The sequence below is a fragment of the Erinaceus europaeus genome, chromosome 10, assembly GCF_950295315.1.
Source record: "Erinaceus europaeus chromosome 10, mEriEur2.1, whole genome shotgun sequence".
Taxonomy (NCBI): domain Eukaryota; kingdom Metazoa; phylum Chordata; class Mammalia; order Eulipotyphla; family Erinaceidae; genus Erinaceus; species Erinaceus europaeus.
This window is the reverse complement of record NC_080171.1, coordinates 16110229-16124759: the sequence shown is the minus strand read 5'-3', so window position 1 is coordinate 16124759 and position 14531 is coordinate 16110229. Positions and strand designations below refer to the sequence as shown.

The window sequence follows — 14531 nt, the reverse complement described above, 5'->3', positions numbered from 1 at the left end:
TAAAGCAATGCCACCATGAGTTTTGGTTAAGAAAATATGGCTCTCTCTCATCTCAAAAGCAGTATTTAGGTTACTTGCTATTACTGGTATTTTAATTAATAGTTGAAAGTGTGTCCATTTTACTTAACCTATACAAACCAAAAAGCTGCACAGTCATGAATAACATTTAAGAGCTTAGAGGGCTCCTAAGATCAATAAAAATATTAGCCTAAAATCATGTCAAGAAGATGTGAGATGGGAGTTGGAGATCAGACTATTGGTGCCAGAAAGAATCTTGGAAATCTCTGGATATGATATTAATGAGGAAATTGAGGCCCAGAGAGAGGAATGGGCTTCCCTGAGGTCACCAGCAAGCCAGCCACAGAATCATAAAGGGGCTCCAGAGCCCCTCAGCCCCTCTTCTCAGGCCCCTTCCCTGCCTCATAAGCCACCAGTCTAGAACCCACCAGCCAGGGATTAAGTCACACCCCAAAGCCGAAGAGCAAGGATTGCAGCTGCTCCATCTGCAGGGTGTCAGGACGAACAAGGTGAGAGCAAGTCAGCTCAGTCCACTCCGTCTGGAGTTCAGACATCTCCAAAAAGGGACCTAATCAGAGGACATGGAGGGTGAAATTTTGCTCTTCTGCTAGCACTCGTGTGACCCCGAACCCGTTACCTGATCCCAAATGCTCATTCTGCACCATCTTGTCCTTTATGACCCCCTGGAGCTTTCCAGAACACCTGTGCACAGCTCCATGGGAAAAGATGCTGGGAAGGTTGGAGGAAGGGCTGACTAAGCAGGTGTGCAAACAGGTGGGGGTGGGGGCGTTCAGTGGTGTAGGCTCTCACTCACAGAATCAAAGTGAAACTTGGGGGCCAGGAGGAACTGAAACACCACCTCCCACCCAGGGGACAAGACTAGACACTAGGGAAAGGCCCACACCGCTTGTCCGATGGACCACCTGACCTGGGGCTTCGTATTTTACCAAGGAAGCCTCTGGGGATTGTCTTCTTGGGGCTGAACCAAGGTATCAATGCCTGAGAAGCTGAGAGGACTTGGGACAGTGACCAGCCAACCTGGGGGGCAGAAGTCTGGTCCCTATCATCTTTCTGAGACCTGCATGATTCAATCTGGCAGGTATGGATGAAATAACTTCACTGTCACTGTTCTGATCTGCCAAAGGATGTGACTTCCTGACTTTGCCCTTCCACTTTCCCTGTCCTACCTGCCTTGGGTCTGAGAGGCTGAGTGTCATCTAAACACACACACACACACACACACAATAAATAAAAAATAAGCACAAACACACACTCCCATTGGCTTCCATGACCACAGAATGAACTCAGTTGACTGAGTCCCTAGGCATCTTTAAGTCCCAAGGCACTCAGGCAAGAAAAATGGAGTATAGCCACAGAGATGGCACAATGGTTATGCAAAAGACTTTGATGTCTGAGACTCAGAGGTCCCAGGTTCAATCCCCTGCACCATCATAAGAAAGAACTGAGCAGTGCTCTGGCTCAAGAGAGCACAAAAGCCACTAGAAAGTTGAGTAGGGTACAGTCTGAAGACTACAGACCTAGCCCCTGAGGCTAGTGTCACCATGTAGAAAAGCTCACCCATTGTTGCCAGCTCTGATGGTTTTTCCCAAGAAAAACCAGGCACCATACATGAAATCTCCTGATTTGTAAATGTTGAATCCTAATTTGAAATACCAGAGCAAGTAAGCAGAAGCCTGACTGCCAAGCCAGCAATCACCACCAGAGTTCCAAATGAGCCCTTTGGGCAAAAGCCAGGTTTCCCATCTGAATAATGACTGGGGTGACATATCCCAGTGGGAAGACAGAGGAGTCCTGAGTCTCTTACTGGTGAACCCAATCCCTGGACAACCGGCACCTGCAGGCCCAGGTGTACCTCGCCCTTGCCCTTCATCCTGGCAGCCATCACCGTACAAGGCCTCTCTGCATGGGAAACTGAAGCTGACTGATTCTATTATACTCATCAGTGGAGCTGAGGCCAGGCCCCTGGAGGAGGCAAATCCAAGCAAGTGGCCCTCTGCTTTGCAGCTGACACCTGGGGGCACTGTTGTTCAGCCTTGATGTCCGCAATAGTAGACTGTGACAAACAGGAAGTGGGTAGTGGGCACATGAGCTATTTTCCACTGCCAAATACAAGTGTGGCTAGAGTCTGCTTGACCTCAGCCTCCAGCCTCACACTCTCAAGACCTGGTCTTCCTCAGTGGCCATTTATGAAGCACTTACTAAAACCAAGCCTTCAGGTACCCCTTTTCCCTAATGTGACTTCATTTTATTCTCACAAGGTTTGTGCTACCTCTGTTCTCCAGAGGACAGGGTGGAGGACCAGAGAGATTAAGTACCTTGCCAGAGATGTCACCCAGGAAACCTTTATTCCTAGCCTGGAGAAATTGTGTCTTTGCCTCATCGCCTGACCTTGTGTTTTTTTCAGAGATCAGAGAGCTGGAAGCTTTGTTCCACGAGGGATGTCCATGATTCCTGATTCAAGAGTCATGAGCTGTTCCACACACCCCTTCCTCCCCAGAAAATCTAAGCAGGGTTTTATACTTTCTGCTCCAGCCTTCTGCCTCCTGCCCCAAGTCTAGGGGCAAAGGGCAATGAGTATCCTAAGAGAAAGGCCAGGGAGCCCTGAGACCCTTCCTGCTCTGTGTGTTTCTGAAAGCCAAGCCCTCCCATCAGAACCTCTCATGAAGACTTGCCTGGCAGGAAGGGCTGACAGGCCTTCCAACCCAGAAGAGAAAAGGGAGGAGAGAGACAGTAAGAAAGAAAACAGGAACAAATACAAGTAGAAAAAGGAAGAATGTATGTGTGTGTGTGTGTGTGTGTGTGTGTGTGTGTGAGAGAGAGAGAGAGAGAGAGGAAAAGAGAGTCCATATGTATGAGAGAGAGAGAGAGAGAGAGAGAGAGAGAGTGAGGAAAAGTGTGAATGAAGGCTAGCTCAGAAGACAGAAGCAAATCCAGAAGTGGTCTGTAAAAACAGGACGAAAACAGAGACAGATGACACTTGTGGGAGACATACCGCCAAACAAGAAACATGAGGAAAGACATCAAGACACAGAAGAGACAGGGACTCCCAGAGGGAGAAGTGGACATAATCATGGCAAGGCCCCACAAAGTGACCCCCAACTCCCCCCCCCCCACGTGTACACACACACACACACACACACACACACACACAAGAGGCTGTCTCTGAACTTGGCATTTCTTGAAAAGGACAGACAGCCTCAGATTTGGCAGTCCTTCCTGTGATTTCTTCAGGCAAAACGGCATCCAGAAGCCCAAAAATTCCATTTGCACTGGACCCTCCACTGCCCAGAAAGAATCTGTTGGCCCCTGCAGTTCACACCGGTGCTGTATGGGGTGGCTTTTTGAGCCAGTGAAAAGGATTCCCACTTGGCTGACCTCAGTGTGTTCAAGGCCTTTCAAACTCTGGGGGGATGAAGGAGGGGAGGTCGAGGGGCTCTGAATGGAGCCCTGGAGACAGCGGAAGGAGGCCTCACCAGAGATCAAAGGCCCAGGAAGGAATAGAGAGTCTGGGGCTGCCCTTTCACCCACAGCCTCTATTCAAAGCCCAGCCTGCTCTGCCAAGCCCAGCCTTCTGCCACCTCCTTGGCCTTCCGGGGAGGGAGTCACCCTCTCAGGCACTGTCCCCCTACATCAGTGAGGTTCCTCAAGCCCATGCCACCACTTTCTCTATGAGACGCTCTCAGATCAAGAGGTGAGGCTGTGGCCAGCACCTCTCTCGGGGCATCCACAAGCCACCTGTGCACAGAGTCCTGTCAGTCTGCCTGCATACAGAGCGCCGAGTCAGACTCAGCGCCAGGCAGCCGGCAGCAAAGGAAAGTAGGTAGTATCCCATCCAGACAGACCAGACGCAGAAGCACTTGCTGCACAGGCTGTAACTGGCCTAGAAAGTCACAAAGTCCAAACCAGAATGCTTTCTTTGTCACTTATGCCCTCTCTTCTGTCCACTCCCACTCACAACTCCAAGAATAAGGGCTCCACAATCTCGCCAAGATAATGCTGCCATCTTTGGTTCAGCCTGACTGCTGTCTGCAAGTTGCTTTTCCCCACTGAGCCATGATCTGCTTCCCTGTCGTCTTTTAACCACTCCTGGCTCTGGTTCCAGGGACTGTATTGGCTGCCTCAGCCGCAGAACAGTACCTCTGAGGTCTGGATGCAGCAGCCACACCCCCAAGGTTAGGGTTGGAGACAAAACCCTGGGGAGAATTCTAGAGTTTCTTAACTGACTGTACCCTTGGCAAACCACAATCTATGTTCTAGCTTGTTTGTTTTAGATATAGCACGTTAGTAAAATAAACCTTTCACATGTGGAAGCCCAAAATACTAAACAGGAACACTTCTAACTGAGAAAACTAGAGAATATCCCACTCACCCTCCTCACTAACTGTGAATCCTCTTCAGGCATGTGACTGAGCCATCCCACCTACTATGTGCCACGGACCTGTGTGCAAGCCGTAGTCATCAGTGCAGTAGACTTGTGGCTTGAAATGTGACTAGTGCAACCAAGGAATTAAATAGTTCCTTTTGTGTGATTTTAATTATATTAAAAAGAAAAAGAAGAAGAGGAAGAGGAGAAAGAAGAGGAAGAGGAGGAGAAGGAGGAGGAGGAAGAAGCATCAATGTTTTTCCCTTAAAAAGTGCCATTACTTATAGGGAGCTCTCTTGGGTCCTTCTGATGAAAATCAGCCCTTCTTGGCCAAGTTTTCTCCCCCTGTGCCATCCTCCATCACAAGACCCCATCTCACACTTTGCCCATGGAAGGGACTTTCAGCTTGCCAGTGTTACTCACCTGCCTTGAGCTCTAGAGAGCAGGTCCAAGTAACTAACTGCACTCTATTACCACTGACCCTCAGCCTCAGAGAATGCCCACAGGCCAAACCCAAGTCCAAGTTGGGTGAGTGAACCAACCCTCCTCCTCAGGCCTAGGAGACACAGGGATAAGGGGAAAATAGCAGAATGTTTTTGCAAAAGGACTCATGTCTGAGGCTCCAGGATCCCTGGTTTAATCCCCTTGCTTCAACACAAGCCAGAGCTAAGCAGTATTCTGGTGAAAAATATAATAATAGTAATAATAATAATAACCATGATAATAACAATAAAAGAGAGAGAAATAAAGAAGGGAAAAAAGAAAAAGGGGGCAGGTAGAGGCAAACTCCATTGAGTGTACACATTACCATGAGCAAGGACTCGAGTTCAAGCCCCCCGCTCCCTATCTGGAGGGGGACACTTCATGTGAGCTGTGAGGCAGGTCTGCAGGTTTCTATCTTTTTCCTCTCCCTCTGTATCTCCCTCTCCCTTCTCAATTTCTTTCAATAGATAGATAGATAGATAGATAGATAGATAGATAGATAGATAGATAGATAGATAGATAGATAGAAAATGGTGTACAACATCCAAGTAAAAGACTCTGGGGTGGGTGAGGGGGAGAGTTCAGGTCCTGAACAGGATGGCAGAGGACCTAGTGGGGATTGTATTGTTGTGTGGAAAACTGAGAAATGTTATGCACGTACACACTATTGTATTTCCTGGCATCTGTAAAACATTAATCCCCCAATAAAGAGGAAAGAAAATTGTATACAGCACCAAAGTAAAAGACTCTGGGGTAAGGAAGGAGGGTTCAGGTCCCAGAACATGATGGCAGGGGGGACCCACTAGGGATTGTACTGTTATGTGGACATGTTATACATGTATGAACTATTGTATTTTACTGTTGACTGCAAGCCATTAATCCCCCAATAAAAAATTAAATTTTTTTAAAGGTAGTTTAAAAATAGTATGGCACCAAAATAGCAGGAACCCTCCCCTTTCTCTATAAAGCCCATATTTCTCCCAGGCCTGGAACCTCTAGGGTGGGGCTGACTTTCTGCATGCTTCTTCCAATTCATACCAACTGACACTGCACCTGCTGATCCCAACCTAATCAATGCAAACAGTCCCACCTTGGCATGTTTCACTTCGGACTGCATCAGAGATGTCAGGCATGGAATGTCAACTCTTCAGCTTCATTACTCTGCCACCTGGTTCCAGATGTAACCATGATGCCAACCTGACTTCCCAGGGCAGACAATCCCACCAATGTGTCCTGGAGCCCCACCTCCCCAGACTCCTGCCCCACTAAGGAAAGAGAGAGACAGGCTGGGAGTATGAATCAGCCTGTCAATGCCCATGTTCAGCAGGGAAGCAATTACAGAAGCCAAACCTTCCACCTTCTGCATCCCACAATGACCCTGGGTCCATGCTCCCAGAGGGACAAAGAACAGGAAAGCTATCAAGGGACGGATTGGATATGGAGTTCTGGTGGTGGGGATGATATGGAAGTGTACCCCTCTTATCCTATGGTCTTGTCAATACTTCCATTTTATAAATAATTTTTTTAAAAATGGCCATCAGGAGTGGTAGATCTGTTGTACCAGCACCAAGCCCCATCAAACTCTGGTGGCAATAGGAAAGGAAAGGAAAGGAAAGGAAAGGAAAGGAAAGGAAAGGAAAGGAAAGGAAAGGAAAGGAAAGGAAAGGAAAGGAAAGGGGTGGTCTGGGAGGTGGTGCAGTGGATAAAGTATTGGATTCTTAACCATGAGGTCCTGAGTTCGATCCCTGGCAACACATGTACCAGAGTAATGTCTGGTTCTTTCTCTCCTCCTATCTCTCTCATGAATAAATAAATACATTTTTAAAAAAAAGGAAAGGAAAGGGAAGGGAAGGAGGAAAGAGAAAGAAAACATAAAGGAAAAAAAAGTAGGGATGAACTTTTTTTTTAAGTCTTCATTCATTCATTCATTCATTTATTCCCTTTTGTTGCCCTTATTTTATTGTTGTAGTTATTATTGATGTCATTATTGTTGTATAGGACAGAGACAAATGGAGAGAGGAGGGGAAGACAGAGAGGGGGAGAGAAAGATAGACACCTGCAGACCTGCTTCACCGCCTGTGAAGTGACTACCCTGCAGGTGGGGAGCCGGGGGCTCAAGCCACGAGTCCTTAAGTCATTGCGCTTTGCGGCATGTGTGCTTAACCCGCTGCGTTACCGCCCGACTCCCAGGGATGAACTTCTTAGACCATCTTCCTCCTGACCTGTACCTGTCTTGCCCCTTGGCCCTTCCCTCAGTGCTGAGGGTTCCTGAATGAAAACATCATCACTGTCCGCAGCCTCAACAGCCAACCCTGCCCAACAGTGCACCCAGCAATTCCCATGTTCTCCTAGGACTCTTTTTCTGCGATCAGGAACTTTGAGCCTCATACATCTACAATGCCATCATTCCAGTGGATTTTTTTCTTCTTAATTTCAGAAAGAGAGAGACAGAAAAAGAGAGACCCCACAACACCACCCCATTGCTCATGAAGCTTCCCCTGGGGCCACACCTGATGTCCTTACATGGTGCCAGGGGTTCAAACAGGTCCTTGCACCTGATAAAGTGTTCATGATACTAAATGAGCTATCTTCCAGCATCAGAGATGAATTCTTCGCTTTCTCACCACACTCTCAGAAACAGCCCCTCTGCTGACAATATCTTCTGCTTGAAAATCTCCCCTATACCATCCCTGGGTTCTGCCCAGTCCTGTGCTGCTCACCTCCCAAGACCCTTCTGAAGTGGGAGCAGGCAGTCAGACAAGAGCAGAGAACTTGGGCCTCAGAGGCTCTCTCATCCCCGCCAGCTGTCTGGTTTCGCCAGTGTCATAAAATGTGGGAGCTTGGCTTCTTTTCCTACAAAAAAATGGGGGTGCCAATCTGTGTCTCTTCAACTTCCTCAGGAGTTAAAGAACGGCTCCTAGGTGAGATGGAGGGAGGATGGGAAAAGGCAGAAGAGAACACTACATAGTGCTCTGCCGGACAGCTTGCTGGCATGAGCAAAGGTGCTCTTCCCATTTCTTGGCTTAATCATACACATTGTCTGTGATATAAGTAGGTGGTGGCAGCAGGGGTTGGGGGTGGAGGTTGCTGCCTGGTTCTCCCGCTCTTCCCAATCCTATAAGCTTCTAGGGCTGCTAAATCGTTTTCCCTTAGTCCCTTAAACCATAGACCAGTGACTTCCCAAGACTTTGAATCAAACAACTCAGAACTGACAGATCTCACAGGTCATCCAGTCCTACACCTGATTCTTGACCCTTTTAGACAGTAGCCCCACAAGCACCGAGGCTATGCTTACATACTTCTAGTGACGGGGTTCTCAGTCTCTTCTGAAGCCCACTTTTGCCCTAGATCACCCATAGCTACAAAGCTCTTTCTTATACCAAGTTGCAATGTCCTCAGCACAGCAGGGGCCACACACAGGCCTTGGAGGCTGTTCCTTGACTTCCCACATCAGCCCTCCACATATTTGAAGGCAAGACTGTGGTCCTGCTCATGCTTCTCTTCTTCATGCCAAAGCATCCCTCAGAGCTCAAGGTGCTCTCCAGATGCCTACATCTCCACACTCCTGTCCAGCCAGGTCGCATCCATCTGGACCCATCCTTCTAAAAGATCATTCCCCCAAGTGAATCACAGCTCCTAAGAAATGATCTGGCAGCCAAGGAGGTGGCTTATCAAGCAGAGGGCATACTTTGCTCGTGGGGTACCCTGGGCCCAGCCCCCCCCACACACACACACAGCATATAACTGACCAGTGTCCTCTCTCACTCATAAAAAGAATAAATCAAAAACAGGAAATGAACAGATCTGCACAGAGCCCTTTAGACCAGCAACACCCACATTCTGACTAGTCTATGCCTTTTAAAGTGACTTAGAGGTTAAACAATGACTGCTGATCAAAGCCCAGACAGAAATTTGCAAACATAGCAAGACACTCCCTGAAATTCAGGGTCTATCTATGTGGTGGCAGACATCAAACTAAACATTTTCTTGTTGTTGTTTTCCTCCAGACATCTCTGCCTGGATCCCTGCTCCTCCGCTCCTCCACCATGAACAAGCTCGGCCAGGCACCAGCTTGAGCACATCTGCTGCCAGGTGACAAAGGGAGAAAAGATGACACCATCCACCCCATAAACTAACAAAGCTGGTAGGCCCACTGTTTCCTGCAGTAATTCGACACAGCAACCCACCGAGTTAAAGACTTCTGGCCTCTGCTCTAAGTGTCAGGAGCCCGGCAGAGAGGTGAGGCAGGTTCCAAAAGCCGTGAATCATCCCCACGGGCCCAGCCTGTGCTCTGCCTGGAACACGCAGACCACAGGCCAATTCACCACTGGGCCGACTCAATTTTCTAGTTACAGATCTTAAGTACTTAGGCATGTGCTCACGAGAACATTCCAGGGAGCTGAGAAAGGGAATTGTGCTGAGGAACAGAATAATTGAATCAAGATTTCTGTCACACTGCTCCTGGGCCCTGCACCATGGCCAGCACTTTTTTCCCCTCCTTCCCTTTTCTTGAGGAAGGTTTTACAGATTCCCTAGGGGTTGGGGAAGGGGGGGAGGGAGGAGGCTTTCTCCTCTCAAACCTGTTAATGTCAACCCAAGCTCATAGCTCATCCAGGGGAAGAGGACCTGGGGGTAAAGTGGGCAGTTGGATGCCCAGGCCTACAGGGTACACCGAGGGGTGGAAAAAAACCGGCTAGAAATATTATCATCTTTGTAATCCCAGGAGGCCCCTGCGTTCTTCCCTGCCAAGCCTGAGGGCCAAGATGAAGAGATGACTACCTCCTCCTCACACCCTCCTCTGCTGGAGGCCGGTCCCTGGGACAGATGTGCACAGTCCCTCAGGCAGTCAACCCTTTGACTCCCTCCCTGCACTTCCTGTGTGCCCCTCTCAATTCAGGACATAGGCCGATCCCTCACATTCAGTCTCCACCCCCTGCCCTTGGGTAGTAGGTCTGCTTCTACAGGGCTTCATAGTGCTGAGTGTTCCAGGGCTCTGCCAGGCCTGCCTTTCTCCATCCAAAGGGATCATTGCTGTAAGAGGAGCTCATGAAGACTGGGGCCTGAGGACTCAGCTTCCCCCTGGACCACTCCACCCAGGCGTGGTGGGGTCTGTCCCAGCTGGGAGCAGCTCTTACCTTCATCTCTCTTGCGCTTGTTGGTGTCCGCACTGGGGGATGTGATGCCCAGGATGCCGCTGATGGAGTACGAGGAGCCGGCCGAGTCTGTGCTCACCGACGACACCTGCGTCACGGAGCCAGTGGACACTGCGCAGAGGGAGAGGGCGGTCAGGGCTGGCAGGAGGGGGAGCTGGCTGGGCAACAAAGGCCCCCCACACCGCTGGCCCCTGCACCGAGCTGGAAGCTGAAAGCTGGCGGGAAGGAACAGCAGCTGGGGCGGCGGCGGTGGCGGGGAAGTGCAGGCGAGGAGGAGAGTGAACCTCCACTGAACCTACTGCTGAAAGAGGGACAGTGAGGACTGATGGCACAGAAGGAACAGGGGGACGATACTGTAAGGCGCTGGCTCAAATTCCAGTCTGCCCCAGCACTCTGGAACCAGGGAGGTAGGAGAGAAGGAGTGGGGTAGCTGGGCTCCACCAACAGCCAGGGTTAAGATATGATCTAGTGGGGGTTGGGCGGGCTAAGTGCACATGGCACAAAGCGCAAGGACCAGAGTAAGGATCCCGGTTCGAGCCCCCCCGGCTCCCCACCTGCAGGGGAGTCGCTTCACAGGTGGTGAAGAAGGTCTGCAGATGTCTATCTTTCTCTCCCCCTCTCTGTCTTCTCCTCCTCTCTCCATTTCTCTCTGTCCTATCCAACAACGACGACATCAATAACAACAGCAGCAACAATAAAAAGACAACAAGGGCAACAAAAGGAAAATAAATAAATAAAATTTTAAAAAATTAAAAAACAAAAAGATATGATCTAGTGATCACAGGTCCACTCCCTGCTCAATGCTGACCCAGCCATGGAGGCTAATACCCATATACACCTAGTCAACAAAACTGCAAGGCTGACTCCCTTCTCTTTACCCTTCCTCACCAACCAGCTAAGCACTCATGTTATCATGTGCAAAAAGGCAGGTTTGAGTCCACACATGCAGGGGGGACACTTCACAAGCAATGAAGCAGGTTTGCAGATGTATCTATCTTTCTCTCTCTCCCTTTCTATCTCCTCTTCCCCTCTCAGTTTCTCTCTGTCCTCTCCAATTTAAGGAGGGAAAAAGCAGGGGTGGGTGAGCAGTGGATTTGTAGTGCCAGCACTAAGCCCAAGCAACAATCCTGGCAACAATAAAGAAAAGGTGTGACATGATAGTTACATGTTATATGTGACAGACATATATTGATAACCCACATGCTCTGTGGCAGGAATTGAGGCATATGCCATTTAAGTGAGGCCAGTATTAAGCTAGGTCATGTTACTACAGGCACATACCCTCCATTTTTGAAAGTCAAGCTACTGCACCTTTGCATAAACCGACAAGAACCTACACGAATCAGTTGTTCAGAACTGAAAGGAATGTGAAGGTGATGTCTACTCTTGTGATAAGCCTCAAATCGAAGCAATCGGTTCAGTGCATGCTGTGCAGCAGTCATCTGTAGGAGCAAGAGTGGCACCCCGCCCCCAACCTCCTGCCTCAGAGCCCCTTGATACAGATTGCTGCACAGAACATGGCTACCTGTTAATGTCATCTTAGGTTGTAATGTGCTGTTTGCTATAATGCCGCAGGATCTCCTTTTAATAACTGAAAACACTTCCAGTGGTCTGGGAGGTGGCGCAGTGGATAAAGCATTGGGCTCTCAAGCATGAGGTCCTGAGTTCAATCACCAGCAGCACATGTACCAGAATGATGTCTGGTTCTTTCTCTCTCTCCTATCATTTCTCATGAATAAATAAATAAGATCTTAAAAAAAAAACACTTCCACATGACCTCATGGTAATTTCTTCTTCTAATTACACTATTTCACTTTATGAAAGCCTTCACAGGAATGCTCTACTTTCAGGTTGGGGAGAAAGTACCATAGCCCATTGAAAAGACAGAGAAACCAAGGACCAGAGAAAGTAATGATTTCCCCAAGGTCACACAGCCAGTAAGAAGCAGAATGGTAACTAGAAGCCAGAAACTAGAATCTTAAGCCTTATAATAATTGTCTCCTTACCACCTGGTAATGAAACACAGTAACATGCTTTATGTTAATGCCTTATTTTTTAATCTGATGCATTAAACAACCCAATAAATGCACATAATAAGTACATAATGCAGGTATATATTATATAAAAATTAGATATATCTCATAACTTATGTTAAATCCCCACTTAACAAATGAGGAAACCAAGACTCCACAAAGAAAGTGATTCGTTCAAAGTCGTCCAAGTCAGTAGTCAGTTGCACCAGGACAGCCTCCCTTAGCCAGAAGTGTGAGTGGAGGTCAGTCACTTATTGTGACTGAGGGCAGGGCTGTAAGTTGCTAAGAATAAGGATGAAGGGGGAAAGGAGGTTATCTTCAAATTTCACATGATCTCCTGCTCTCCTCCCCCAGTCCAACAGAGAGACCAGTGAGTTGTCAGGGTTCTCTCAAGCTATACAGCTGAATTTCCATTCTGAGCTGTGGGAATTGTTTCTTGGTTCATTAAAACCTACAAACCAATCTCAGACACATTTCCTTGGGCTATAACTAGCTACAGGCAGGTGGAGCTTCCTTTGACTCTAAAGTGAAGGAAATGACTAGGAATGACCTGGTGGAGTGGTGAAGCTGTTTGTTGCTTTCCTTGGAACACATCCAATTCTTGCTCCTGCAGATCTAAAAGGAATCCTGCCTTTCTTCTCACATTTGAGTTTGATTTTAGAGCTTCCTTAGGAGACGCAGAAGTAGAAAAAAAAAATCGTTAACTTCTCTTTTCCTTCACCAGAAGAAGCCTCTCAAAATAGATGTATGCAAATTTCATGACCTTTTCTATATTAAGGTGCAAAGAACAGAGGAAGGAGCAAGAACACAGTCATTTGGCACTACAAACAACAGCCACAATCAGCCAAGAGTCACCACTATGCTGCTGACAGAGGTTGTTCCAGTGTTTGTGTCTACATTCTACTACATACCGGTAACATGACTTTGAGCTAGGTGTCTAATCTCACTAAACTCTGCTCATTCCTCAGTACATTTATAGAGCGAAACAGCTGTACATGTGAAAGATAGTTTTTGATAAATATGTCTGAGACAAATCATTCTGCTGAAGTCCAAGGCACAATATTCCTTTCTTCCAATTGAAAGAATACTAAGGTTGCTCTGCATTTGCTAGTCACTGCTATGCAGCCTGAACTGTTAAATAACAAATGAAATCCCAACCACAAACAGTAGCCCAACACCCTTCCTCAACCCTCCTCATCTCAGTCAGCAAGATGACTGACACCCTCCCTCAGGGTCCCCCAGAGCTCTCTACTTTCTTCTTGAAGTTTCTCAGTCTTATGCAAACTTCTCTGTTTTCCCATTAGACTAAAAGTCTTTGAGAATGGGGATTTTCTTCCTGTGTCTTTATCTAATGCTAATCTCCAACACCAAGGAGGGTCCAGCAAACACTATATTTTTTTAAAGATTTTTTAAAACACTTATTTATTTCCTTTTTGTTGGCTTTGTTTTTATTGTTGTTGTAGTTATTATTGTTGTTGTTATTGGTGTTCTCATTGTTGGATAAGACAGAGAGAAATGGGGAAAGGAGGGGAAGACAGGGGGAAAGAAAGATAGACACCTGCAGACGTGCTGCACCGCCTGTGAAGCAACTCCCCTGCATGTGGGGAGCTGGGGGCTCAAACCAGGATCCTTACACCTACACCGGTCCTTGCATTTTGTGCCACCTGCGCTTAACTCACTAAGCTACCGCCCAACTCCCACTATATATTTTTTTTAATGGATCACTTAATGAAGGATTACTTTGTAACAAGGAGGAACTGGCTTACCTTTATCCAAAGAGGCAACTACAAATGATAAGAGACCTCAGAGAGCACAGGTCCCACAAATGGAGAAACTGAGGCTCAGAGAGGTACAGGGACTTAGAGAGTTCACTGAGTGAGTGATTGGCAAAGTCCTCCATCACCACTGGAAGTTCAAGTTTCAGTTAAAGGAGGAAGTGACAAGAGAAATGCAAGCACAACACAATCTGAGTGGTAGTTATTTGAAATTGGCAGGGACTGTGGTGGACAGGGACACCACAGAGGCCTGCTGAATGATGGCCCAGTTTCTTATAATTTTAACCTATCCCCTAGCTCACCAGGGATTTATCTGTTTCCTTCATTCCAAGTAGGAAATAATATGCCTTACATAGACACATGTAATATGCCTTACATAGACACATAGGTACAGGAAACTTCGGAACTTCTGAATAGTTGGGACTCTAATGCCCATCCTTTCAAGTCCTGCTCACTCTCAGATGGCACTTGTGAGTTACACAGACCCCCAAGGCAGCCCTCAACAGTTCCAGGAGTACATGAGACTGGAGCAAGAGAGCAAGAGAAAGTAAGTTTGGGAAGTTTTGCCACATCTTCACTCAAGGCTGCAAGCGCACAAAGAATTGTAGACGGGCTGGTTGATAGAAGAAGAAAAAAAAAACACATTCAAAACTACTTACTGACTAATGATGCAGAAAATGTTATG

General features: G+C 47.6%; 1 protein-coding gene across 1 annotated transcript in view; it reads right to left on the bottom strand.

Annotated features, from left to right (window-relative positions):
* The window catches only part of PAX5 (paired box 5), a 223791-nt gene that overhangs the window by 184378 nt on the left and 24882 nt on the right, over positions 1 to 14531 (bottom strand). Inside the window, exon 5 of the mRNA XM_060199172.1 lies at positions 10021 to 10149. Coding sequence (XP_060055155.1) covers positions 10021 to 10149 — 129 coding nt within the window. The remainder of the gene's footprint in view (positions 1 to 10020; positions 10150 to 14531) is intronic.